The sequence below is a fragment of the Narcine bancroftii genome, chromosome 6 (assembly GCF_036971445.1).
Source record: "Narcine bancroftii isolate sNarBan1 chromosome 6, sNarBan1.hap1, whole genome shotgun sequence".
Lineage (NCBI taxonomy): Eukaryota > Metazoa > Chordata > Chondrichthyes > Torpediniformes > Narcinidae > Narcine > Narcine bancroftii.
Window position 1 is genome coordinate 26646772 of NC_091474.1, and position 27967 is coordinate 26674738.

Sequence of the window (27967 nt, forward strand, 5' to 3'; positions counted from 1 at the left end):
CATTACACTTATTCTTTCACACCAGCATTTTGGTGTGTTTTTGGAATAGACTGCCTTATTCCACTTATGAATGCCCCTAATGGTTTTCTCCACTTCAGTAAGATCACTCTCAGCCTCCTGCCCCATGGAAAACAAACCCATCCTATCCAAACTCTCCCTACACCTCAAGTCCTCTTGTTCTGCCAACATCCTGGTGAATCTTCTCTGCACCCTTTCAGTTTAGTACAATCTGAAGGTGGAGGTAGACACAAGGGGGGCTAGTCTCTGCTGTGGCTGAAGCTTGATTGGTTGCCCGGAGAACAGGTGTAGGTGCGGCGAGGTGCACCTCACGCCCAGCGGGGGATGAGCCTGTTATGAGAAGCTAAGAGGTTAGCAGCTGCTCGGCTGTTGAGGAAGTGGCTGGGTTGGAAGTGCTGACAGAGGGGCTGGAGGTTTGAGGAGTTCCTTTCTTTCTGACCCAGGAGAGCATGATGAACGTCAATGGCAATCCCGATGCCCATATGTTGCAAAAGCCCGTGTCCCGCAAACCGCTCGGCAAACTCTCACAGAGGCTGGAGGAACTGAAGAGCTCCTGGAGGCAGAGCTCCGCGCTGGAGCTCAGTCACAGCGAAGCGGCCAGGTTGGCCACCGACGCGCTGTTGGAATCCGGCGTCTCCGGTTACCGCCGGGTGCTGGCCGAGGAGAGGGAGCTGAGTTTCTTATCCGAGCTGGAGATCGCTTACATCAGCCGGAGCGGAGCTGCCAGGTTGCCCGGGCTCACGGCGGAACTCCGCGAGAGGGGAAGCCGCCAGAGCTTCTGCGAGGCGGACTCGGTGTCCGAGCTCACCTCGGCCACTTATTTCCCGGTGCGGACCGACTCGGAGGCGCCGTTCCTCGACCTGGGCTGGTCGAAGCCCCCGAAGGCCGTGTGCCTGCCCTCCGAGTCTCAGATCATCTTCCAGAGGGACAGAAGCCACAGCATCAAGGACATAATCCGCAGGCTCCTGAGTAAAGCCAGGACGGTAGGTGCCCTGAGAGAATTGGGGGCATGGGTAGGGGATCAATATCTCCGAGAGGTTTCAACTCCAGGCACGAGTTTATTGTCATCTACATTGTATCTACAGATGCACTGCAGCCAAACAGGTACTGTATGAAAGTAACTTCAAAGTTAACCACAAAAACTACAATAATATACTTAATTGAATTGAGGGAAGAGATACAGGAGGATCAGAGCCAGCACCACCAGGCTGAGGAACAGCTTCTTCCCACAGGCAGTGAGAAGGCTGAACGACCAAAGGAACTGCTCACACTAACCATCTGATACTCTCATATGTACAAAACAATATAGATGAAATACTTGCCCTCCATATGTATTGTTTGACTGTATGTGTGTCATGTCTGGTTGTGTGTCTGCATGTTTTGCAATGTACAATCAGATGGCTATAAACTTGACTAAAGATACAAAAAGTTAATAATTATTCACAATTATCCAAGTTCAAAATATCATGGCACTACAGTAGCGCAAACAGTCCTTTTATGGTGTCAGAACGGACCATGATTAGTGTAACAAGGGATGGTTTTAGAGTCTAACAGCTGTTGGAAAGAAACAGTTCTTGGAGGCGCTGGTCTTCAGGCTTCTGACCGGATGGAGGTAGCAGTAAAAAGAGGTTTTGACTTGGGTGATAGGGTCATTTATGATATTAGCAGCCTTCCGGAGGCAGCGCATCACATAGACGTCTGCAGTGGATGAGAGGTCAAAGTCTGGGTTTCTCATAACGACACACAAGGGCTAGCCCATTGGATAGACACCAACTCTCAGCAGCCCAACCTCCCCTCTCCTTATTTCATAGTATTCTTTGGAACTTTGCATTTTCCACATGTCTATCAAACAATTCCGCGCCTGCCCCCCTAGCCTCATTGTATTTTTTGCCTGCAGCACGTCTGCAGCAAGGAGTAATTCAAAGTGGCCAATTAACCTTTGACTAGAACATTTTAGAACAATAGATCTTTAAACTGAATTTTGAAGGGTTCTGATCTGAAATGTTGACCATTCTTTTCTCTCATTGATGCTGCCCAACACATTGAGTTTCCCCAGCAGATTTTTTTTGTTGCTTTAAACTAAAATTCTGCTGCTTGCACAAGATACAAATCTTTCCATTCCGTGGATGTAGTAGAAAATTCACAGAATTGTTGGGTGAACAGGAAAACTCCACACAGACAGCATCCTAGGTCAAAATCAAACCAGGGTTTTGGGAGATGTGAGATAACTTTGTTAACTGTTGTGTTATCATGCCTTGGAGGTGCAGTTATTACCTCAAATGAGCCCTTGTCCATTTTTTTGAAAGGGGTCTAAACCTGGAACCATATCTAACAGGGCTCTGTTTGCACCTCCACCAGAGGGACTGTAGTAGCTTTTGTGAAATCTGTTTCCTCTGTTGAGAGTACACCTTTTACATACCCGGTTGCAAATTTTGGCATGGATTGAATTGTTGACCAACTATTCCAGAAAGACAGCTTGGGTGGAAACTCTCCTGAGCATTAGCATTGATAAATGCATGTGATAACCTGTATTCAAAAGTCTCCCTTCATGCATACATGTCTTTCAGTAGTTTTGGATATGACATTAAAAGCAGTTATGCCAGTAAGTGTAACAAGTGGAATCTCTCAACACCTCCTCTAACATTTCAAAGTATTGTCACCAGTTTGTTCGTCATTGTTCATGTTATTTTAACCTGGGGGAGCTCCAGAGGTATTAAAATACAATGGTATGTACAAAGGACAGAATCCAGAGTGTCTCTGAGTGCAGTGCAATGAAAAGCATGTGACACAGACCAATATTGGAAACAATGGTTGGTGCGGGCACCAAACCAAAGTCAATACAGGGTAGCGTCCCTTGAAGAGACTTCATAATGGAGAAAGCATGTGATCTCACAAACTCACTCTCCATTGCAAAGCCCAAATTCTTTGACAGGAAGACGTTACTGTATGGAGGTTTCATTTGTTTGGGATTAGTTGGCTCAGGGTACATCCCAGTGTTTGGTTAGAGAGGGGGCTTTACTGAAACACCTTGAAGAAGGGAATGGACTTGGAAAAGATTACAACTGGTGCTTGATGGTTGAAGATATGACACCTGACAATGAGCAACAAGGCACAATCGGAGGAATGGAGAAGCAGAGCCAAGGAAGGGAATTTTAACCAGGATCGAGAAGGATTGAGTGGCAGGACAGGAAGCTGATGTCATTAGGTGAATATGTGGTTGTGGGAGAGGATTTTAAGAACAGAACTTTGGGTGAGTGGAAGATCATTGTATTCCTCAGAACTGAAGATGACACATAAGGTTTCAGCAACAGATATAAATGAAATGAGAGGCTAGATGGAATGAAAAGAAAATGGTGAGTGATTTTGAAAGTTTCTTTCTAGAGTTCAAAATTTAAAAAATGGCAGCTCTGCATCTGTTGTGAATCTTGGAGAATAGAGACACAGTGTACTTCGCAGGTTCCTGATGCAAACAAGGCTTTAAATGGCCTATTAAAAGAGCTGAAGTTTTTAAAAAAAAAAATCCTGCAATCACGGATGTATGTGCCCAAGATGACGGCAGCTGCGCTGTTCAGCTTACTAGATTCCAAGGAAGCAGTGGATCAGTGCATGACACTAGAAATAGGGAGAATAGCCCCTCTCCCCCCAGATGTGTTTGGAAAAGTATCAACTTTGGTGGATTCATTGAGAGATGAGTCTGGATATAAGTGATACAATTACAGGTAACATTATTAAACACACAGGAGACAAAAGGGAGAACGTCAAACAATACTTAATTACTCTACTTTTTTCTTCTTTCTTTTTCTTTGGCTTGGCTTCGCGGACGAAGACTTATGGAGGGGTAATGTCCACGTCAGCTACAGGCTCATTTGTGGCTGACAAGTCCGATGCGGGACAGGCAGACACGGTTGCAGCGGTTGCAAGGGAAAATTGGTTGGTTGGGGTTGGGTGTTGGGTTTTTCCTCCTTTGTCTTTTGTCAGAGAGATGGGCTCTGCGGTCTTCTTCAAAGGAGGTTGCTGCCCGCCGAACTGTGAGGCGCCAAGATGCACAGTTTGAGGCGATATCAGCCCACTGGCGGTGGTCAATGTGGCAGGCAGCAAGAGATTTCTTTAGGCAGTCCTTGTACCTCTTCTTTGGTGCACCTCTGTCTCGGTGGCCAGTGGAGAGCTCCCATATAACATGATCTTGGGAAGGCGATGGTCCTCCATTCTGAGACGTGACCTACCCAGCGTAGTTGGATCTTCAGCAGCGTGGATTCGATGCTGTCGGCCTCTGCCATCTCGAGTACTTAGATGTTGGTGATGAAGTCGCTCCAATGAATGTTGAGGATGGAATGGACACAATGCTGGTGGAAGCGTTCTAGGAGCCGTAGGTGATGCCGGTAGAGGACCCATGATTCGGAGCCGAACAGGAGTGTGGGTATGACAATGGCTCTGTATACGCTAATCTTTGTGAGGTTTCTCGTTGGTTGTTTTTCCAGACTCTTTTGTGTAGTCTTCCAAAGGCGCTATTTGCCTTGGCGAGTCTGTTGTCTATCTCGTTGTCGATCCTTGCATCCGATGAAATGGTGCAGCCGAGATAGGTAAACTCAAACTCTACTACTAAACAACTATATAGACATTCACATTGGACCCAGGTTAGACTCTGATACCAGTGGCCACTTTAACACACTCACACACTTGTACACACTCTAGAGGCAGGGACTTTCAAACACTCTCCCGGTTCCCTGTAGTTATAGGGGTGCGGCTTTCTGCAAGCACTGATTTTTTGCAATACTACAGCTCAGCTTAAGTGTAGTGCACACCTTAGCCACAACTTTTCCAGCGATGTCCATGGCTTGTACCACAAGGCAGAGGGAGAGAAATGTTTTATACAGTTCTGAGCTATGCTTCCAGCGAATGATGGCCCTAAGTAATTTAAATGAGGCAACAGCACAGTGTGCACTAATGGGTGGCCGGATTCTAACCTTGATTGGCAGGTGATTCGACTTTCGAATGAGCTTCAGGCAGGGAGAACACGAGTCCATCCACAATTCTCAATGTGCCAGACCATGTGTTCCTCGACAATCTATATATAACACCCTTCCCCCATCCAGTTTGGAAGGAGAAGCTTGGGAGACGAACCACGGGGAAGGTAACCACAGCAGTGTTACCATCATATCATCTTCCACCACTACCCTGGTAGCCCATTCCACAAAATGCCCCACTATCTCCATTAAACTCCCTCTCTTCCCTGACCCCACCCACCCACCCACCCACCCACACACACACAATCTTCTTCTGGTTCTCCATCCCATAGGATGATGATGGTTTATTTCAGTCAGTTTGTGAAGTCTGATATGTGTGACTGTACTAGCTGATCACTGACAGGCACTAGAAGGATACCCCATTCCTCCAAAAGGAACAGCATGTACATGAATGGATTTTAGGTGAGTAGGGGGTTGGACAGGTCCAGACCCACCCACTCAATATCCCCTCCAGATCCAGCAGCATGGTGGTGTCCAAGGCAGCTGGGGGAAGTTCTGTTGCAGAGCATGGCCAGACCAAGCTTCGATGCAAAGGATACCCTTTTTGTGCTTCATGGCACATGTTGTTTCACCTTGTATTTGTATGTGTGAGTTCTTAGACAACATATGGATGAAGGAAAAAGTTCTTTACTTTAAAGTTGTTGTAAACAGCATCATGAGCCAGGCCATGAAGCTGCAAGTCTCCATTACAGATCTAACATACTGTATGTCGCCCCCTTGCTGGCAGTCAAGTCTAATCAAACAGTAAGGCATTGCTAGTTGCATTGCAACCATGATCTCCATCATTATATCTCCCTTTCTTAAAACAAAAGTAGCTTACTTTTAACGAGCATGTTTTCTTTGTATAACTGTGCAATTTTAACTTTAACCTCAGGGATTTACTTTTTCATTATTATCATCATTGTTAACAATTTTTAAACTTGTTTTGTGTGTTCACATTTACATACACTAAAACTTGAAGAGTAAATAAGATAGCACTACTTTATAACAGGAGTCTTTAAATTTACTCAATGAGTCTCTTAGGACGATTCATGTGCTTTGATGATCTCCTGATTGATTATCCTTGAATCTGAGTTGTTGCCTCAGATGATGTCTTCTCAGATGTGTATTCAGGTTGTTTAACAGTATCCGTCTTTCCATCTACTGTGGCTGGTCCCATTTGAAGATCTCGACACTTTCTTTGCAGAACAGCACCTTCATCTGTCTGAATGGTGTATGATCTTGGCTGGGCTTCACTAAGGACAGTTTCCTTCTGGTCCATAAGTTTGTTTCATCTTTTAGCCTTACTTGATCACCAGCGTAGAATTCCAGTAGGTTTTTTTGTTCTCTGTCAAGTAATACTTTTGCTTTTTTTTCTGTGGTTCATTGAACTTCCTCACTTTCACCCTCTCTTTTGTTCTTAGGAAGTTCTCCTGAATGGGTAGGTTTGATCTTACCCTACATCCCATAAGGAGTCGTGCTGGTGACATACCACACTCGAGCGTCATTGTGTGGTATACTAGCATGCTCTGGTAGAAGTCTGTTCTATTGTCTTTTGCCTTGGTACATCAGTCTTTTCACTGTCTGTACCGATTTTTCCATTAGACCATTTGATTGTGGAAAATGAGGATTTGATGTGGTGTGAACAAAGTCCCACTCTTTGGCAAACTGTTGGAACTTTAAATTCCAAAACTGGGGTCCATTGTGTGTGAAGACTTCGCTTGCCACCTCATGTCTGGAGAATATGGCTTTCATACCTGATATTGCAGCGTCTGCAGTGGTGGTGTTCAATTTACACAACTCTGGATACAGGGAGTAATAGTCTGTGACTACAAGATAGTCATTCCCTTGACATTTGAATAGGTCAACGCCTACCTTCTGGTGAGGTCTGTATGGTGCTGGGTGTGGCTTTAGTGGTTCTGCAGGATTGCTTGCTTGATATTTCTGACATATTGTATAGTTTGACACTTCATTTGTTTTTTACTTGTTGATTCCTGGCCAGTACATCACCTCTCATGCTCTTTTCTTACACTTTTCAATTCCGAGATGTCCTCAATAGGTTCTTTTTAGCATCTCTTTTCTCAGACTCTTTGGAATAATAATTTTACTTCCTTTGTAGATGATGTCTTCAACCACTGATAGTTCCACCCTACAGTTCCAGTTCTCTGCAACGTCAGGTGAGCAGTACTGCTTAACGTTGGGCCAACCATTCAAGATATTTTTTCTCAATTGTCTCAGTGTTTCATCTTTGTTTGTCTGACTTTATGAGCTGCATTTTTACATCTGATATGGGCACTGCACTTGTGATCATGTCTACAAAAGTATTCACATCTTCATCCATTTTGGTGTTTGCGGGCTCTCTCTTGTCAACAGCTCTAGACAACGTATCTGCTGTGTACATTAGCTTACCCGGAGTATACACCACATTCAGTGTATAGCGTTGCAGTCTAATCATCATTCTTTGTATTCTCAGTGGACATTCACTTAATGGCACTTAGAACAATTCAGTTAAGGGGTTATGGTTAGTCTCTGCATTGATTGCTTGACCTGACACAAACTGATGAAATCTTTCACAGGCATATGTGATGCTGAGCAGCACCTTTTCAATTTGAGCACATCATGTTTCTGCGTCTGTCATTGAGTGTGATGCAAACGCAATGGGTTGCCAGTCATATTTTTGCAGAAGAACTGCACCGAGCCCACTATGTGATGCATCTGATGATATCTTGAAGGGTCTCACTGGGTCATAAAACCTCAGAACTGGTTTTTCCGTGAGCAATTTCTTTTGTTCGCTCCATTACTTTCCATGCTCATGATTCCACTCCCATTCAATGTTCTTTTCTGTTAGTCTTCTCAACAGAGCCATCTTTTCTGAGATATGAATTTACCCATATAGTTGACCATTCCATTAAACCTCTGTACATCCTTTTTGCATTGTGGCCTTGGCATTCTCCCAATGGTGGACACTTTTCTGGGATCTGGTCTGAGGCCCTCATTGCCAATAATATCTCTTACAAATGTTAGTTCTGTCACCCCCAAGCTGGCATTTCTCCCTATTCACCTTCAGGTTTGCTTTCCTTGTTGCTTCCAGCACTTTCCTTAGTCTCTCTTCATGCTCCATTCTTGTGGTTCCCCATACTGTGATGCCATCTTTTTTTTCTTTTTTTTTTGATTCCCACACCCGCCTGTCTGTGATGCCATCCATTGAGGTATCAACTCCGTCCAGGTGCTCATAGACCATATGGATAGTTTTGTGATACACTTCAGGAGCTGAGGCAAGGTAACATTAGGAATTTGTATCTGCCATATGGACTATTGAACATGCACAGTCTTGAACTTGCTTCATCCAATCTTAACTGCCAAAATCCTGATGATGCATCAGTTTGCAAACTCTGACATTTCTTCAGGCATTGGAAGCGTAAAGTGTTCTCTCTTTATTGCTCTGTTTAGATCTCTTGAATCCAAGCAAATTCTAAGCTTTCCATTCTTTTTATCCACAATGATGAGTGATTTCACCTCTCCATTGGCTCATCTATTTTCTGAATAATCTTCAGACTTTCCATCCTGTCCAACTCCGCTTTTAGTTGCAAATGGAATTTTTCTGCATGGGTGTATTATCAGTGGCACATGTTTATCCACTCTGATTGGGTGTTCTCCTGGAAGGCAGCCTAGACCGTGAAATAGGTCATTGCACTCTTTTATGACTTCACCATAGACTGTCTCTCCTTCGCTTTCCACAACGAGGATTCTTTTTACCAGGTTCAGTTTCTCACAGGATGTTAAACCTAGTATGGCCTGTACATCCATTGGTACCATGATGAATGTTAGCATGTGATGTTGGTTCTTGTGTTTCACTTTGACCATGTATTCTCTTTGCACTGGTATATTTGAACTTGAATATCATGTCACCTTCACCTTTGTTTCATACATCTTTGGTCTTGGTCTAATCGTCTTAAAATCAGTCTCTGATATCACTTTAATTTGTGTTCCAGTATCCAATTTAACTGAAATGTATATGTCATTCACTTTTAATCTCAATATTCAGTCTCTGTTTTCTTTCTTGTTTTCAGTCACAACATCTCCATAGAATTCTTCTATCTCCTTTTCATCTACTGCATGAACCTTGCTTTATTGCACTTGGTTCCTACAGCAACGGGCATAATGGTGTTTTTGGTGTAAATATAGCATGTCTTACCATATTCTGGACACTTTTTTGGTAGGTCTGTACCACACCAATGACATGGCTTTCGATTGTCCCTTTCATTTTTGCTTGCTGGCCACACCTCTCTTTCCACTTTGGTGTGCTTTTTGTTAAACGGTTTATATTTGTTCTTGCTCACTGCATCCATGTTGAAGCTAGTTTCAATGAACAGCTCTTTTGCCTGTGTTTTTATAGCTTCTCTAGCCCTATAGAGTGCTATTGCTTTTTCCAGGACTAGATTTTGCCCTCTTAGTAGTCTTTCCCTTAGACTATTATCTGGAATATCACAAACAAGTCTGTCTTTTATCAGTGAGTCAGATAGTCCACCAAATTCACGTTTTGCTTCTGTTTCTCAATTCAGTCACATACTGATGAATACTTTCTTCTACTTCCTGTATACATGTGAAAAATCTGTGCCTCTCAAATGTCACATTCCATTTAGGTATGTAGTATGCCTCAAGCTGTTCCATTATTTTTTCCAATTTCATTTTGTCTCTTTCAGCAGCAAATGTGAAGTTATTATACACCTCCAGAGCTTCATCACCCACAACATGTAAGAAAACCAATACTTTCATTTTATCACTTTTCTTGTCATCTCCAGCTGCCACTAAATAAAATCCAAAATGCTGTTTAGATCTGTTCCAATTTTCAGCCACATTACCTGTCAGATGAAGTTTTGCTGGTGGATGTAATCCTTCCATTTTTCTCTGTTATCTTCTCTTCACTGATCAGTTGCTGACTTTAGATTTTACCTTTTAAAGTACTTCCTTCATCCCACTTCTGACGTCATGTTTTATCCTGTATTCATATGTGTGAGTTCTTACACAAAACATGGATGAAGGAAAAAGGTTCTTTACTTTAAAGTTGTGGTAAACAATACCATTAGGGATGCCATGAGGCTCCAAGTCTCCATTATAGATCTGCATACTGTTTGTCTTGCTCTGTGTCAGCCCCTGGTGGCAGCCAAGTATAATCAAATGGTAAGGCATTTTATATATATATATATATATATATATATACATAGGGTCTCAGCACCAGTGGTCATGAATCAATGGCCAAGACCACAGCCTTCAATCAACATGATTTTCTGTCTTCCATGGGCTAGCCTATTCTGTATCCAAACTCTCAAATCACCATGGATTCCATATCTGGATCAGGATCAAATTTTGTAGAGAATAGTTAGCATTCACAAACCATTGGTTGAGCTTCCCAAATTCATTCTTCAAGAAGGCCAGGAAGAAAAAAAAAAAAAAAAAATTCTGAGTATGGGAAGAAATGGAACAAAGTGGGGGAATGGGTGGTGGTTTGCAAGGGGAAAATGGTGGCAGAAACTCAATGGGCTCTAAGACCATTTTCCTGTTTCAATGAGCATTAAGCTCAATGAATACTTTTGAGAATATCTTCTCCCATGTGTGACTACAATTGTCTAATTATTGTTTCCCTGGGGTGTTTTTGAATTGAATAACAGCCACAAAATCTTTTAGCATAAAGTAGTCCCGGAGGAACATTTTGAGTTGAGGGTCCTTCATCAAAACTATGAGTGCAGAGGGGAGATAGTGAAATGAGGGCACGGTGGGAGAGGATGATAATGTGAGAGGGGGCTAGTCCCTCCAACCTTATCCTCATTACTCTGGCCATCTCCCATCTGCACTCTCATTCCAGATGAAGGACCCCAACTCGAAATGTGGCACATACCCTTTCCCCCACTGACAATGCTCGACCCATTCAATTCCTCCAATAGATTGTGCTTTTCTCCAGATTCCAGCATCTCAGTCTCTCCAAACTTTTAGTTCTGGATAGATAGTTGGAAATTGTTCAGAAACTTTTAAAATTCTCATGTTGGGTGCATTGATGAAGGTACTTTTATGTTCAGTGTTAATTATTTCTGGAGGAGAGACAGAACATACAAAATAGAATAATATCTCACTTCTCTTTTTGTCCTATTTTCTCCACAGCTCATTGCGATTGTGATGGATGTGTTCACTGATGTAGATATACTTTGTGATCTGCTGGAAGCTTCCAATAAACGAGGAGTCCCAACCTACTTGTTACTGGATGACAGTAACCTGGAACACTTTATATCCATGTGCAATGCACTTGACATCCAAAAGGAGCATGTTAATGTAAGTCCTGCTGATGGGCTGCCTCCTGAGAGTCGTGGGGAGCTTTAAAAAATAAAACAGCAACCCTCCCTTACCATCAGCCTTGTGCGGCCCACAGATCTCTGAACCAGACTTTGGACATGATGTGCCAGATAGGAATTTACTCACATCTTCTACCTGATGAGATCATGGCTGACCTGATAATGGTCTCTGCCATGGCCAACTGATGATAACCAGCATCAACTGCTCAGTGTTAGAATGGATTCCATAGGGCGGGGGGGGGGGGCGGGGGGGCGGAGGGTGGGGTTCATGAACTGACAGAAGTTTATAAACTTCTTGGAATCTTTCACCTTTGGTAAAAATGTCACATAGAAGGTGACAGGAGGGGGGTTTGAAAAGAGATGAGAGGGCAATTTTTTTTTGAGACTGATGGGTGCCTGGAATGGGCTGCCAGGAGTAGTGGTTGAAGCATGTAAAATAGAAGCATTTTAGAGCCTTCTAGATAGTCATGAATATAAGAAATAGGAGCAGGAGTAGACCATTCAGCCCATCAAACCAGCTCTGCCATTCAATAAGGTCATGGCTGATTTTTTTCAATATTTTTATTGGTTTCATCAAATAAATATTACAAAGATACATGATAAAATAAAATATTAACAAATCATAAGATTTACAGTAATAAAAATGATATTAAACCCTACATTACATTGAAAAGAAGTAAAAAAAACCCTACTATTCTAATTATTGATCTCCCTTTGGAGGGTACTAGCTTAACACAAACAGTCCACTACTAATAATAAAAAAAAAGGCAAATAAAGGAGTCAAAAACCATAAACTAATTATAAATTTTGAAAATAATTAAGAAAAGAACCACCATAAAGAAACAAAAGATTCATTTCAATAGTGCAACATTTAATTTTTTCCAAAGTCAAACATGCCATCATATCAGGCAACCATTGATATGAGTGGGAGGGACAGCATCTTTCTGTCTCACTAATATGGCCCTTCTAGGAATAAGGGAGGTGAGGGCAACTACATGGGATTGTGCAGAAGTCAATATCAAACGTGTTGGTCCACTTATTCCAAAGAGAAGAAGAAAAGGATTTGGAGTCAAAGTAATATTAAGAACTAAACACAAGTTCCCAAAAATTGGAAAGGTAAGGACACAACCAGAAGGTATGATACAGTGTACCTTCTTCAGTTATACATTTATACATTTATCACATTTAGAAGAGAGATTAGAATAGAATTTAGCTAATTGGACTTTGGAAAACTGAGCCTGCTGTTGTACCTTAAATTGGATTAACGAGTGTCTAGCACAAAGAGAGGTGAATGCACTCACTTCAAAATAGTGTCCCATGTAGTTTCAGAAAATAACTTGAAAATTCTGTCATAGTTTTTTAATTCTGTTGAGGGAACTATCCCTAGAATTTAGAAGTAATTCATAAAGGCCAGATATCACCCTTTTATAGTTAGGTTTGAAATTAAAAATCATCTCTATCACATTAGATTCCAGGTCTTTGGGGAGATTCAAAATTAAAGAATTCAAAAAGGTCCTAATCTGTAAATAACAAAAAAAAAGTGATGTCTCGGTATTATAAATTTGGTGGATAATTATTCAAAAGAGGCAAGATTTTTGGTCAGTAAAAATAACTAAAAATTCTAAAATACGTACTATTCATTAGTTCCTTCATAAGAAATAGGAACCATCTGGTCTGTCAAGCCTACTCTGCCATTCAATGTGACCTGGCTGATCGGATGATAGGCTCATCTCTGCCTTCCTGTCTTTTCCCCATATCCCCTAATTTCCCCACTGTACAAAAATCTATCCATTCTTGTCTTAAATTTGTTTACTGAGGTCACCTACACTGCTTCAACGGGCAGGGGAGAGGCCATGTTGTAGGAGGCTGTTTGTATTGCAAGTGTCTTTGATTTCCTACACAGTGCAACTTTGTAGAGGGGACCGCTTAGGAGGTATCCATTGGCCCACCATTGAATTTCTGGGTTGACGTTCCCAGTGTGGGACACTTTCTAAGGCCCGATTCTCCAGTGCTGCTTTGACCAGAGACCTCTATAGCTGGACCAATCTACAATTCCCTACCAATTAATCTACCAACCTCGAAGGATTTGGAACGTGTGAGGAAACCAGAGCATCTGGAGAAAATCCATGCAGGTCATGTGGAGAACGTAGAAATTCTTTATGGACATTGACAGATTTGAACCTGGGTCGTTGATGCTGTAATAGCATTGTGCTAACCGTGACCCACCCCCCACTCCCCTACAGCCCACCCAACTTTTCTGTACAGCACCAGAGTCATAGAATTCAACGCCATGGGACAGGCCCTTCAGCCCAATGTCCATGCTGTTCCAATTGCCCAAGTTTGGACCACAACAGTCTAAAACTTGCCTATCTATACCTGCCTAAATACCTTTTAAAGTTACAATTGTCTCCACCTGTACCAATTCCTCTGACAGCTCATTTCACACAACCATCAGTTTCTTTGTGATGAAGGTACCTCTCATCTTGTCTATAAATTTTCACCTCTCACCCTAAACCTGTTTTAGTAATTTGTTTCTAATGGGATTGAATTTAGCTGTCCAATGTTGCCACATTTACTTTTTAAAAATTTCTTCAGATGCAAAATAGCTGGCCTTATATTAATCTGCATTGAAATTGCTGTGGTTGGGATATAATCTAACAACGCCACCTTGCAATTTTATTCTCCCAAGCCACTTTCAAATTGTCCTGCATTGGTGGCACAAGAGAGTACACTTCTTCCAAAATGTAGTAAAACACAGAAATGCAGGAGGAACTCAGCAGGCCTCAGAGTGACCATAGGAGGTAAATAACCGATGTTTGGTCTGGGAATTTCCAATATGTAGTTTATTGATGTTAATTCAACCACACTTCAGATGTAGATTACAATATTAAAATATTGGTAGTTTAGTAGAAATAGAAAATTTCAACTCCATCTGTCTTTAGTGCAGTTAGAGATATGTTTCTCCATTGAATTTTCTAATGTATGGAATCAATACTGTGAATAATTAAGACACCAGATTTTTATTGAGCCCCTTTCTCATGTACATACATGTTAGCTTCTCTCTTCTGGACACCTAACCAATTCTTTATACAGATCAACAATTTCCACAAGTTAGGAAATAGTAGGGAATGTCATCATATAGTTTGGGAAATGGACCCTAAACAATGAGAGCATTCATCTGTAGCTATCACCTTTGCATAGAGATGAGAGTGAGTTTATGTTTGCATCCATTCGTGAAGAGCTTAATGCTGTGAGAAAGTTGGGATTGAATGGAAGAGTGGAGGGAGGGCAATTTTTTCACTGCAATTGGGACAGCTATGTCCTCCAAGGTATAGATGAAAGTTTGGTTCTTGGAATTTTTTTGTTGCTTGGTTGTCTTTTCTTATTTGAAGCAATGATTCTATTCCATTGATGTTTCTTTGCACAAAATTCATGCTAGACATTTCTAATAATGACACAAAGCCTAGAGATTCAGTCTCTTATTGATCCTTTTTACCTCTGAGGTTCTCTATGGCTCTGTCCAGACCTTACCCCAGCTCCAGGTAACACACTTCCATCTCCATCATGGAGGATGATTAAGGTCAGACAACAGAAAATGGATATTCCATCTCAATCTCCCAATCTCCTGGTCTTTTGGGAAAGCTGGAATTCTTTCACACATCTCACAACATTGGCTGCAGGACACATTCCCCTGTGGTGTCACAACTGTAGACCTATCCCACAACTTGGATGTGGCAAAACAAGTAAATAGGAGCAGATCTAGGCTTCTCTCCCTCCATCTGTTCCTCCACCTCTCAGATCTTCTGTCCAATACCCTATCACTCCCTCCACAGCTTATTTTCACCTTCATATACATGATGTCAGCCCTTTTTACTTTTATTCTGACACAAATCATTGACCATTTCTCTCTATGGATGCTGCTTAACCTGGTGAGTCCCTCCATCAGCATATTATTTACTCAAGATTCCAACGTCTTCAGTTTTTGTGTTTCTCATCAGAGTATCTAATATGGAGTCATTAGAACAGTCAGTGCAAAGAACAACCAAGATTCCAAAGTAAGTAAATGGGAGCAGATGTAGGCTATAAGGCCCCTCAAACCTGCCCCACCATTCAATGTGATCTTGGCTCATCTCTGCTAGTCTCATTTCCTCTTTTGTGCTAGTTCTCCATGCCCATCTACTCTTTCCATTATTCATGTTCCTCCATTTTAAATACTTAAATATCCCTGATCCACTGGGTTCCTCCAATAGATTGTGTTTTGGTGAAGAAGAGAGATGGGTAACCATACCATTGGGCTGCAGACTGCCCAGGTAGAATGAGAGGTCTTGTTCCTCTAATTTACGATCAGCTTCTCTCTAGCCATGGAAAAGGGCTAGGATGGATTCAGTGTGGGAATGGGAAAGGAAATAGTTCTTCCCCCTCCCCCCCACTATTTTTGTCCTCTAACTCACTCACCCAACCCATTCTTAGCCTCTCCCTCTCCCTTTCTGTTTCCATCCCGTTCAACACTACCCCACCCCCACACTTCCACCACTTTATTCTTCTCCCTAACTATGGTGCCACCTTTCCTCTCAGCTTTCCACCACTGACAACCCTTGTTTCCAGTTATAACCCCTCCACCTTATGATTTATCTTTCTCAACCTAACTCGTTTATTTCTCCCCTCTCCCCTCTCTCTCTCCTCTCCCCTCTCTCTCCCCCCCTCTCCAGTTCACCAGTCCCGTCCTGGCCCTTGTCCTATCCCTCCCACCCAGACCTCAGCCATCCCACCCTAACCATCTACCCTCTACACTCTCAGTCTTGTTGATGGGTTCTGCTCCAAAACATCAACCATTCTCTTTCTCCCACTGATGCTGTTCAACCATTGAGTTCTTCTAGCAGAGTGTTTTATTCTCTAACTTTAAAATATTTTTTCTGGAATCATTTGGAATCCATGGATCTGTTCCTGGCTGTCCCCACTGTTGAGAATAAGCTGTGTTCCAAGTTCTGTGACATTCCTTTCCACTGTAAGGCAGACCTTTAACTCACAGCTGACCTTTACACTGTGAGATTGCCATGTTAAGGGGTTTTTTTAAGTCCCTGCTGTAAAGATACAAGTTCACTCATTATGAAGTGTAACTGGCACGGATTACTCCGGCCACTGGAATTTCTGAGTGTTCACTGAGACAGTGACTGGTTGTGTGCCCAGGAATGTACCCAAATTCAGTTTGCAGTGCAATTCATTGAAAATTTCTCTCTCACACATCTCTCTGCTTGTTGCCCAAGTAAACATTTTGTTTTGTTTCTCCTTTCCAGAACATGAGGATCCGAAGTGTGATAGGAGATACCTACTGCACAAAGTCTGGGATGAAATTTAATGGTCAGGTCCTGGAAAAATTTATGATAATTGATCTGGAGAAGGTTGTGGCTGGTTCATACAGGTAAATAGTGAGTGGTGTTTAAAAGAAAATGCTTCAATTGTTGCCAGATCAATACTACGTCTATCCCACCACAATGATCTCCATTTGCATCAACCTCAGCTCCAAGCATTCTAACATTCCCAGGACTGCCCCAGTGTCCCCTATCTTCTACCCTTCCAATCCTTGAGAATTACCAAACCTCTGCAATCTCCTTCTATGGTCTCAACCTTCCATTGTCCCCTCTCCTCCTAGCCTGACTGTGAAGAACTGTTCTTCCTCTGGTTAAAAGGGCAACTAGGATAAACCAATAAATTATTGGCCAGCAAGCCTTTCGTTAGTGAATGAGGTATTATTGGAGGACATTCTTTGGGACAGAATGAACTTGTGTTTGGAAAAATATAGACTTGTAAGGGACAGTCAGTGTGGCTTTGTGCAGAGCAGTTGATTTGATCATTCTGAGGAGGTGACAAAGATGGTTGGTGAATGTAGGGCAGTGGATATTGTCTACATAGACTTTAGTAAAGCTTTCAACAAGATCCTTCATGGTAAGTTGATCCAGAAGATTAAGGCACAAGGAGTCAATGGAGATGGGTTGGATATTTTTATGTATAGATGTGATTATTAGATGCTGCATATTGCGTATGTATGTGTGTGCACGTGGTCCAGGGTAACACTTTTTTTTCTGGTTGTATATGTACAACAAAATTAAAATAAACGAATTTGAAAATCGGCTTGGTCATAGAAGATAGAGGGTAGTAGTGGACGGGTATTACTCTGACTGGAGGTCTCTGATCAGTGGTGTTCCACAGGGATGAGTGCTGGGAGCCCTGTTGTGTGTGTTTGTGATTATGCACTTTGAGAGGTCAAATGTAAGAGGGAAGGATCCTTCAGAGCACTGATGCACAGAGGGATCTTGGGCTGTGTCCATAGCTCCCTGAAAGTGAGAACATGGAAAGTATAAAGAAGGGATAGGTCATGCTTGCTTTCATCAGGAGGATTTTTTGAAATAGCATTGGTGGTGTCTTCTCGGTGCTTTAAGGCGTCTGCTGTAGGTAGACCATCCCTAAGTTCAGGGATCTTTGCTGTCTTGATCTTCAACCACTTTTCTTCATCAGATCAAAGATGGTGCTCACACATTGAAGTCTTTTGCTGAGACTGAGAGGTTACTCCTGGAATATGGGAAATAGTCCATGTTTTTTTGTGTCATAGAACATAGCAGCAGAGTAAGGGCCCAGGCTGTTGTGCCAACCCATCTAAACCTAGTCCACAACAATCTAAACCGTCCCAACCTCACACCCATGGCTTTCTATTTATCTTGCATCCACGTGCCTGCCTAAGTGTCTTTTAAATGTGGTCCCAATTGTACCAGCCTCCACCACCAACCCAGGTAACAGGCACTCACCACTCTGAGTAAAAGTCTTAACTCTGATATCTCCCCTAAACCTTCCTCTACTCCCCTAATACTTACTATTGAGCTAGCTGTCCACCCTATTTCTGCCCCTTAAAATCTTAGGTACCTCTATTAAGTCATCTCTCATCCTTTATCACTCCATAGAGAAAAGCCTAGCTCTGTCAACCTTGCTTCATATGACACATTTCATTAGGTAAATTTGATGTGCTCTGAAAAAGAGAAGAAAGGCATTATTTTTCTTCTCCTTTTCAAAATGCAAGCTTTTCTTTTAGTCTTGGATTAACAACGATTGGAATTAATTTTTAAAGCAACGTATAATTGGAGCACAGAAGAACAATCTGTTGGAAGCTGGCCCACTGACCTGTAATTGCTGGTTGATACAAGATAGGTTAATGAAGGGGTGGGTGTGATGGCATACCAGAAGCCCCAAAATCCCTGACTATTGTCTGAAGACAGAACTGAAAGATTCGGGTTGCTTTCAGCAGAAAATTATTGCAGCCTTTCCTTCCTCTTGCCCGCTTCCATCTGACCTTTTGTTGGTTGAACGAATTTCCCATTGGGGAATCAGTTCCAAACCTCAAATCTTGGTATCAGGGAACAGGTCGGCAGGTTGAAATGGAAGGAACCCTCATTGCTACACTTACTCTTGGTTATCTTCATGCAACACCTCTGGGAACCCCTGTATTTGCCAGCTAACAGGTCATTTCATGTAATCATCATTAGTTAGAAAAAGGGACAGAAAGTTCCAAAGAAAAGCAATGAGATGAATAACTGAGAAGACAGTTGGGCAGGTGGACAGAATAATCATGCATCTTATGAGTGATAAGATTTTACAATCAGATACATAAATACAAAGTACAGGTGCACCAAAATTCTTACCTGCTGCAGAGAAACAGGTATATTTAATACACCAACCACAACAGTATAAATTAAATTACCACAACGTGCCAAGAGATCATAAATAATTAAAGGCCTCACTGTGCAGTTCATGCAAAAAAAAAAGTGACATTTCATTTGTGCAGACAAACCTTTTGGTGGTCCCTGATGAGGGAAGGATAGAGAGGTTCCCGAGCCTGATAGCTGTTGGATCAAAAATCGTTCTTGAACATGGAGATGCTGGACTTTAAGCTTCTTTACCTTTTGCTCAAAGGTAGCAGTAGAAAGAGGTTGTGAGGAAATCACAAAACAGTCCCATGTATATGTTTTTTTCAAATTAAATAGACAAACATTGATGAGCAGAAATGGAAAATGTTGTCAGGTGGTGCCTATGGAAGGGGAACATGGTTAATGTTTCAGCATCAGTAAATTAGAATGGGAAAAATTCAAAGATAAAACAAGTTTAGATAAAAGGGGGAATGATGACAAGGTCTGTGATAGGGAGAGAAGAATTAAAGGAGGTAATGGTACAAGGTGAGAGTTGGTGATGGGACCAATAAAGAAACAGAAGTTTAATCATTATTGGATGTTAAAATGGGATTCCTCGGTGAGGTAATAGTGGATTAATTCTGGATCATATGGGGAATGCTATTGTTCTTTAATCTTTCCTGGTGGGCAGGTTCAGTGGGCAACTTGACTTGATTTCTTCCAATCAATTGGGCACCTCTTGCCTTCAAGAACACGATCCAATACTAGACTTCTTACAGCTCAGGGCTGTTCCAAAACTGACGTTGGGGCAGTTTTATATAAAGTGGGACATGAACATGATATTGATTTCTTTGAAGGACTATTGGATTATTTTACTGATTTAATTTTAATTTTCATTATGTTGTTGGCTGCCCTCTTGAGCCAGCCTCTCACATAGATTCTTTGAATGGATGGGAGGTCAGTGCCCATGATGGACTTGGCTAGATTTACCACTTTCTGCAGCCTTCTATATTCCTGGACACTTGATTTTCCAAACCAGACTGTGGTACAACCAGTTGCTATACCTGGAGAAGTTTGATGGAGTATTTGCAGTGTACCAAATCGCCTCAGACTTTTAGGAAAGTAGAGACACAACAGAACAAAAGTAATGTAAAATCTAAGTGCCATTTTCTGACATAATGTTAATCTGTACTTTGATTTTTGATTATTGATCCTTGTACAGAGCCAGATTTACCCGAACGCTGAGCTGAATTAATTGCTCTTCCATCATCAAAAATTACAACACGGGAAGATTCTCATCTGCCCCAGCTCTTTGAAAAGAAAATTTGAAAATTAATTCCATTTTACCATTACCCCATAATCTGAAGTGAAAGATAAAGGATTGGACTTGTTGGCAATGGGTTACTTGTTTTGATTCCCCTTAGAACAGAGATGAGAGGAATTTCTTCAGTCAGAGGGCAATGTATCTGAGAAATTTGTTGCCACAGATGGCTGGAAGCTAATCAGTTCTTGATTAGTGAGGGTGTCAAAGGTATGGGGAGAAGGCAGGAGAAAGGGGTTGAGAAGAAAAATACGAGTCATGTTTCGAATTGTGGAGCAGACTCGTGGGCAGAATGGCCTAATCCTGTTCTTTGGTCATATGTGCTAAAGGATGTTTCAAGTAGTCATAGTGTTTCTTGTAAGAAAATATGGACAGATCATCCTGACCTCTGCTTTTGTGGCTCTAGCCAGTATTCGAGAGGACATGGAGTAGTCTACCCTCTACTATAAGTTTGCTGAGAAATACCTAAATATGTCAGGAGTTCACATGTTCACATGCTGCAAGACAATTGACCATGTATATTATATCTTGCAGCTTTACCTGGCTTTCCGGACAGGTGCATCACCACTTTGTCATGCTGTTAACGGGAGAGTTAACCCAAGAATTTGACAATGAATTTCGAAGCCTTTATGCTGTGTCAAAACCAATTGATCGGTTCTCCTCATCTACAGATGATGATCTTTTCCTTTGCATGTCCAATCTCAGAATTCCTTCAGACAATCAGAGGAGGAAGGAGAAACTGGTGGAACCAGTCCACTCTAACCCGTCGAGCAGCTGGTCTGGTAGCCCTCCTATCAGTGCCAGCCAGACAGCCACACCTGCCGCTCAAGTGCTGAGGGTCCGCAATCGGACCAGCACTTACATCTCCACTAATACACCTTTTCCTCACTGGAAAGAGAGTGACAGATCAGCCAATGAATGGGCCAATGACCCACTGGCTCGCGCAAGTCCCACATCACGCCAGGGTCCGCACTACCTTTCCAACTTTCGCCTTCCAACTGCTAACGTATCGTGTTCCGTCTTCCCACACCGAAAGAAAAAGTCAAACTGTGATTCGGATGATGCAAGCACAATGACCCCTCCATCATCATCACCTGAAAGGATCATTTATGGGAAGTCACCCAATCAAGCCAACGTATTTGATGACACCAAAGTTTTACATAGTGCATTTAAAAAGACAGGAAATCGAATGACTCTCGGTCACAGCAAGTTGGAAATGATGATGGAATATAATGATAAAATGAGGGCCAAGAATACTTTCAGCCGTTTTCAGTTGGTGAAACACAGCTCTTAAGGCTTCCTTTTCCAACTCACAGCAGTTTCTTCAGACTGAGTACGAGGGAGCCATTTTCTGAAGTTTGCTCAATCTAATCATCAAAGCTGTCAGTGAAGAGGCAGTTTCTGACGCTTGCAACCCATGGAAGGTGTGATTTTTGGTGGGACTTTGCTCCTCATAAAGCATCAATGCAGCCTGTGTCGTGATGGCTTATAGCCGTGTGTACATTGAAGCTCTCGTGGGGCATAGACGTTGAGCCTTGGGTGGGAAGGGAGACTCGGAAACAAAGTACTTATGTTGAAAATTACTTTTGAAATAATTAAGTACCAGTGCGATTCTTAAATGAACAGAGGGATCTTCCTTTAATGTATTTATTCTATACATTCTGTTGGTCCGATGGAAGAAGAAGAATTGTGGAAGTTTGTTTCTCAGTGGAAGCCATGGTTGCATAGAATTTAGACAGCAGGCATCTGGCCAAGAAATATGTTTTGATCAACTGTTTAATGGCTTCATTTAAATAGAAAATATCTGTTTCAATTAAAAGACTATTAGACTATGCTAATACAGTAAAAAAAAAAGAAAATAAATAGGTAATAAATACAGGTTTAAAATTGGCCCACTTTGCCATTAGTTCACCAACCATAAAACATGCAGTCTCAAGCAACCGTAAAATTAACTTATCTGGCATTTACCAATCCTCATCAGTGCTGGATACCAGTGGGTTGTTGCAGTATCACAAGTCTTTTTTTTTTCTTGGGAGATGGGAGATGCCTTTGTACCTATCACAGAGTGAGTTTGGTACATAACCCAGGTTGATGCTCCCAGTACATTAATGAGATCGCTGCACTGTTGGAAAGTTCTTTTAATGGATAAGACATTAACTATATTTTTCCTCTCTAGTGGATGTAAAAGATCAGATTCAGTTTTCAGATTTATTGTCAGAAAACATACATAACATCACATACAACATGAAATTCTTCTTCCTGTGGGCACAGCAGAATTACCATTAATTGGTAGTACAAAAAAGAATACACAGTGTAAACAAAAAAGGAATTGTAAACAGATAATGAACATAAACAAACTGTGCAATACAATGAGAATAAAAAAGAAAAATCAGTAAAGTGCACAAGTAGGAGTCCTTAAATGAGTCTCTGATTGACATTGTCGTTGGTGGTGGAGGGGTAGCAGATGTTCCTGAACCTGGTGGTGTGAGTCTTGTCGCCTCTATACCTCTTTCCTGATGGCAGCAACGAGAACAGAGCATGTGCTGGATGGTGTAGATCTTTGATGATTGCTGCTGCTCTCCGACAGCAGCATTACCTGTAGATGTACTCAATAGTGGAGAGGGTTTGGCTTGTGAAGTCCTGGGCTGTGCCCATTACCTTTTGGAGGGCTTTCCATTCAGGGTTATTGGTGTCCCCATACCAGACCAGTCAGCACACTTCTACCACACCTCTGCAGAAATTTTCCAGAGTTTCTGGTGTCATACCAAAACTTTGTAAACTCCTCAGAAGTAGAGGCGCTGACGAGCTTTCATCATGCTACCGTTGGTGTGTTGGGTCCAGGAAAGATCCTCTAAGATAGTGACTCCTGTATTGTATGGTAGGTTTTGTGGGGTGCAGCAGAAAGCAAGCTCCAAGACTCGAACCACTATCACCAATGATCTTTATTGGATAACCAATTGAACAATAAGACAGTGCAACAGCTCTTCCATTCATGCACTCGCACACTCGCGCTCACTTGCACCCAACCATGGGACTCATTGGGAAAGAAAGGGGCTCAGTGCAGTGGGAGGCCAGAAGGAAGGATTCCCTAAGTGTTAGGCCCCGAAGGAAAATGTGCCCTTGCATCAGGGCTATCTACGGGAAATTTACAGCCTCCCACCCTGGGAAATATAGTGGCTCTGCTCTCTCTGGTATCTCCATGCACTGGGATACCCTGGCTAGCCTTAGGGAACACAATGCCCCTTTACCTGTAGTCCTCACAGATAGTGTCCACTGTAGTGACCATGATCTGGGCAGGGAACAGGAGCATCGCCACATGGAGGAAAAGAGAGAAAGAAAGAGCCCATTCAAACTTAAATATGTCCTGCTCTGCAGGACCAGTGATACTGCTTGAATTTTCCCACTCTGCAGACCTGGGGCCAGCCAATGATAGTGCGCGCTCAGGCTTGTGGGTGGGCATGCGCCTGATTGGCTTGTTGCTGGACAGCGGGGTGTGGCTTTCAATAAAAGGAGATCACTGATTGGCCAGCGGTTAAACTCCCAATAATTTAAATATGCTCACCATCTCCACCCCTGATTCTCCAATGATCATTGGATTGTAAACCTCTGGCTTTTCTTTCCTGAAGTCAACAATCAGCAGTTTTGGAGATAATATTTTGAAAGAGTAATCCCATTATAATGAAATACTTTGGCCTTCACTGGATTTTTTGGCACTACTGTCGTTGGGAGCTTTTTATGTTCACATTGATCCCTCTATATATGGCAATGACTTGAAGTATAACTGATATCATGAAATGTGTTTGTACAAATGGCAAGTCTTGTTTTTCTAAGCAACCTCGTATGTGATGTCAAATCTCTTTAATCTTGCAGCAGAATTGGGAAACTTTGAAATCTCCCACAGTTAACAATTAACAACTAATTTTGTCCTGATTGTCACTCAAGTTTCCTCCCCATTTCCAAAGAATTATAAGGTTAGTAGGTTAATGGGTTGAAAGGTCTGTAGCAGAAATTCAGTAACCTTCAATATGAAAATGAGAAAAAAAGACCAGCAAGGCGATGAGAAAAGTGTAGAAGGGAGATTATTTGGAACTCATCATCAAAAAGGTTCACCTTCTGGGCTGCATTGTCTGATTCAATGAAGACAGTTACTTCAGTGTGAACTAGAACACAAGAATTAGAAACGTTGGGTATCTTTAATAAATAAAATATATGTAAAACTGTGAAAATAGTAAAGGTTTCAAAATGCATTTATAAATGTGTCTGCAGTGCATAATTGAAAATTGATATGACGCAATTGAAGAGTGCAAACTGTTTTGATCTATGCATAAAGTGTTTTTCTGAAGTTATTTTTAATTTAAATAAGTATAATTTGGTAAGCAACTTCCTGCTTGAATCCTAAGTCTTAAAACATAGAGCAGAGTACAGGCCCTTCAGCCCATGATGTTGGTTTGACCTATGTAAACCTACTCCACAACAATCTTAAGTTTTCCCAACCTCACATCCATAACCCACTATTTTTATTTGTAAGGTATACAATTTATAAATGCTATAATGCTCATAGAAACCTAAATTGAACTCTAAGAAATAGGACCAGGTGTCATCCATCTGGCCCATTGAGTCTGCTCCACAATTTAATCAGATAATGGTTGATCTGGCCTGTTCCCCATAACTCTTAATTATCCTACTTTTCAAATTTCTTTCTAAACATCTTGTATTTTTAATGAGGCAGCCTCTACTGCTTCCTTGGGGAGAAGAATCCTATAGATGCACCACATTCTAGGAGAAGCAATTCCTCCTCCCTTTGATCTTAAAGCTATGTCCCCGAGTTCTTGACTCACCTACCAATGAAACCACTGTCCTGTCTCTATCTTATCTATCCCTTTAATAATTTAATATGTTTCTATAAATCTCCTATCATCTTTCCTCATAGGTTAACCCTCACATCTCTGGAATCAACCTGGTGAACCTCCTCTGTACGCCTCCAAAGCCAGTATATCTCTGCTCAAGTTTGGTGACCAGAACTGGATGCAATACTCTAGGTGTAGCCTCACCAATAACCTGTATAGCAGAACCCCCGCTCTTAAACTCAATCCCTCTATCAATGAAGGTCAACATTCAATTTGCCTCCTCGTGAACCAGTTGCACCGAAAAACCAACCTTTTGCAATGCATGCACAAACACTCCCAAGTCCCCCTATACAACATATTGCATTCTCTCACCATTTTAAATAATGATCTGATCTTATACTCTCCCTTCCAAAGTGGATGCTTTCACATTTACCAACATTGTACTCCATCTGCCCACACATCTGTGTGCAGGCTCCACACAATTTGCTTTTCCACTCAATTTAGTGTCATCAGCAAACTTGGGTACACTACACTCTGCCCACTCCTCCAAACAGTTAATGTATATATGCATGTAAAGGTTGGATTTTGCGGACAAACTTTTGGGTTAAAATTTGGGAGGTCAGCTATTACACACATACTCTTTTGATCACGGTAAGTACCTGTGTTGATCAAGGCATCGGGAGATCGTGTGGGGGGGAGTTGGGTGGCAGCAGTTGGTGGCCAGGACCAGGTGATGTGTCTGCGTTCAAGGCATCAGAAGCTTGGATGGGCAGTTGGCTGGGGCCTAGGCAAGAGTCCACATTTAGGGCATTGGGAACTCAGATGGGCGGGAAGCTGGGGCCAAAATAGGGAGGCCAACTTTTACATGTGATATATGAAAATACCAGCTTTTGGGGCCAAAAATAGGGGGCCATTTTTTAAATGGTATCGACTATAGCGTCTACACAGTAACAGTTGACGGCACATTACTGACCCCTGTGGCTCTCTGCTTACCACTAATTGCCAACCAGAGGAACGCCCATTTATTCCAAATCTGTGTCTTCTATTGGTTAACCAATCTTCTGTCCATGCTGATACATTATGCCCCATTCCATGTATCCTTATCTTGTTGATGTCTTTAATACAGCCCCTATTGAATACTTTCTGGAAACCATTCAAGACCATTCAACTGAAAATAGATTAGCTCTCCACAATAAAATCTCCTTTATTAATTATTGCCACTGGACCTTGCATGTATAGTAAGTGTCTGTTGTTGATTAGATGAGAGATATTGTCATGTGTTTGTGAGGCCAAATGAAGCAGCGAGACTGAATGAACATGCACACAGCTGACACTGAGTCATCAGGGCCTGGAATAATATATTTTACTAAGAAATCAGATTGAGCTGTAATGAATTTCCAACCAGCTTTAATTTAGATTTCCAGGAAAACCTTTTTTAAGGAGGAGAGGCAGCTTGTTGAAACCTACCCAATTGGACTTTGCAATAAACATTTTAATCATTCAGATAGAAATTATGAGAGGTATAAATTGAGAGATAAGAAATATAATCACAGTCCTTTTCTAGGGTAGAGGAATGTAAAAGTACAGGGTATGGATTTGCAATCAGAGGGGAAAGGAGGGGAAAAACATAATGCTGGAGAAACTTAGCAGGTCAAACAGCAAAGATAAAGATACATGTGGTAAACCACTGTTATACCGTGATTGGCTGCTACCAACTGGACACAGCTCCTAAGACCAATCCTACCCATCGCCCCTTGCATGCCACCCTTTTACTTTTGCTCTGATCAGTCAAGGAGGTGGATGGTTGTTTTTGATAGTGTTCTGGCCTTTGGCTATTAAAAGCTGATTGTTTCATTACTCAGCCTTTTGTGAATTCTTCTTTGGCTTGGCTTCGCGGACGAAGATTTATGGAGGGGGTAAATGTCCACGTCAGCTGCAGGCTCGCTTGTGGCTGACAAGTCCGATGCGGGACAGGCAGACACGATTGCAGCGGTTGCAAGGGAAAATTGGTGGGTTGGGGTTGGGTGTTGGGTTTTTCCTCCTTTGCCTTTTGTCAGTGAGGTGGGCTCTGCGGTCTTCTTCAAAGGAGGTTGCTGCCCGCCGAACTGTGAGGCGCCAAGATGCACGGTTTGAGGCGAGATCAGCCCACTGGCGGTGGTCAATGGGGCAGGCACCAAGAGATTTCTTTAGGCTGTCCTTGTACCTTTTCTTTGGTGCACCTCTGTCACGGTGGCCAGTGGAGAGCTCGCCATAGAACACGATCTTGGGAAGGCGATGGACCTCCATTCTGGAGACGTGACCCACCCAGCGCAGCTGGATCTTCAGCAGCGTGGACTTTTGTGAATTATTGATGGTACATCAATACATAACTGACGTTTCGGGCTTGAGCCCTTCATCAAGGTATGGAAAAGTGTCGGCCGGGGTCTGAACAAAAATGGTCAGTTGCAGGAAAATGGGACTAGCTTCATCATGGAATGGCCTGTTTTTGTGCTGTAGGACTCTTAACTAAATCTTTATTTCTGCTATTTCATAAATGTTAAAGTAGAATTAATATAAACATGGCCACACCAGCAAATCAGTTACTAAAATCCATTGTCAAAAACAATTTACACATTTGTGGTTCTTAAATCATTAGAAATACACAAAGGAGTAAGAATGATTTTTATGCAATAATTGTAATGTAATAGTTCATAGGAGCAAGCATCAATAACTTGTATCCACGTAAAGAAATTTTAGGGCAGACAACTGAAAATCGGTTGAA

General features: G+C 42.0%; 1 protein-coding gene across 1 annotated transcript; it reads left to right on the top strand.

The window, feature by feature from the left end:
- The first annotated feature begins 346 nt into the window (after positions 1-346).
- Positions 347-24672, top strand: fam83c (family with sequence similarity 83 member C). Its single transcript, XM_069884400.1, has 4 exons — positions 347-1001; positions 11178-11345; positions 16660-16784; positions 20894-24672. The coding sequence occupies exons 1-4, from the start codon at positions 468-470 to the stop codon at positions 21651-21653; spliced, it is 1587 nt and encodes a 528-aa protein (XP_069740501.1). The 5' UTR covers positions 347-467; the 3' UTR covers positions 21654-24672.
- Positions 24673-27967: the final 3295 nt, after the last annotated feature.

Bases quoted from the DNA above. Each gene is read 5' to 3' on its own strand.
- fam83c (XM_069884400.1), top strand. From the start codon at position 468: ATGATGAACGTCAATGGCAATCCCGATGCCCATATGTTGCAAAAGCCC. The intron at 1,002-11,177 runs GTAGGTGCCCTG...TTTTCTCCACAG, and splicing joins TCCTGAGTAAAGCCAGGACG to CTCATTGCGATTGTGATGGA. The intron at 16,785-20,893 runs GTAAATAGTGAG...TATATCTTGCAG, and splicing joins GTTGTGGCTGGTTCATACAG to CTTTACCTGGCTTTCCGGAC.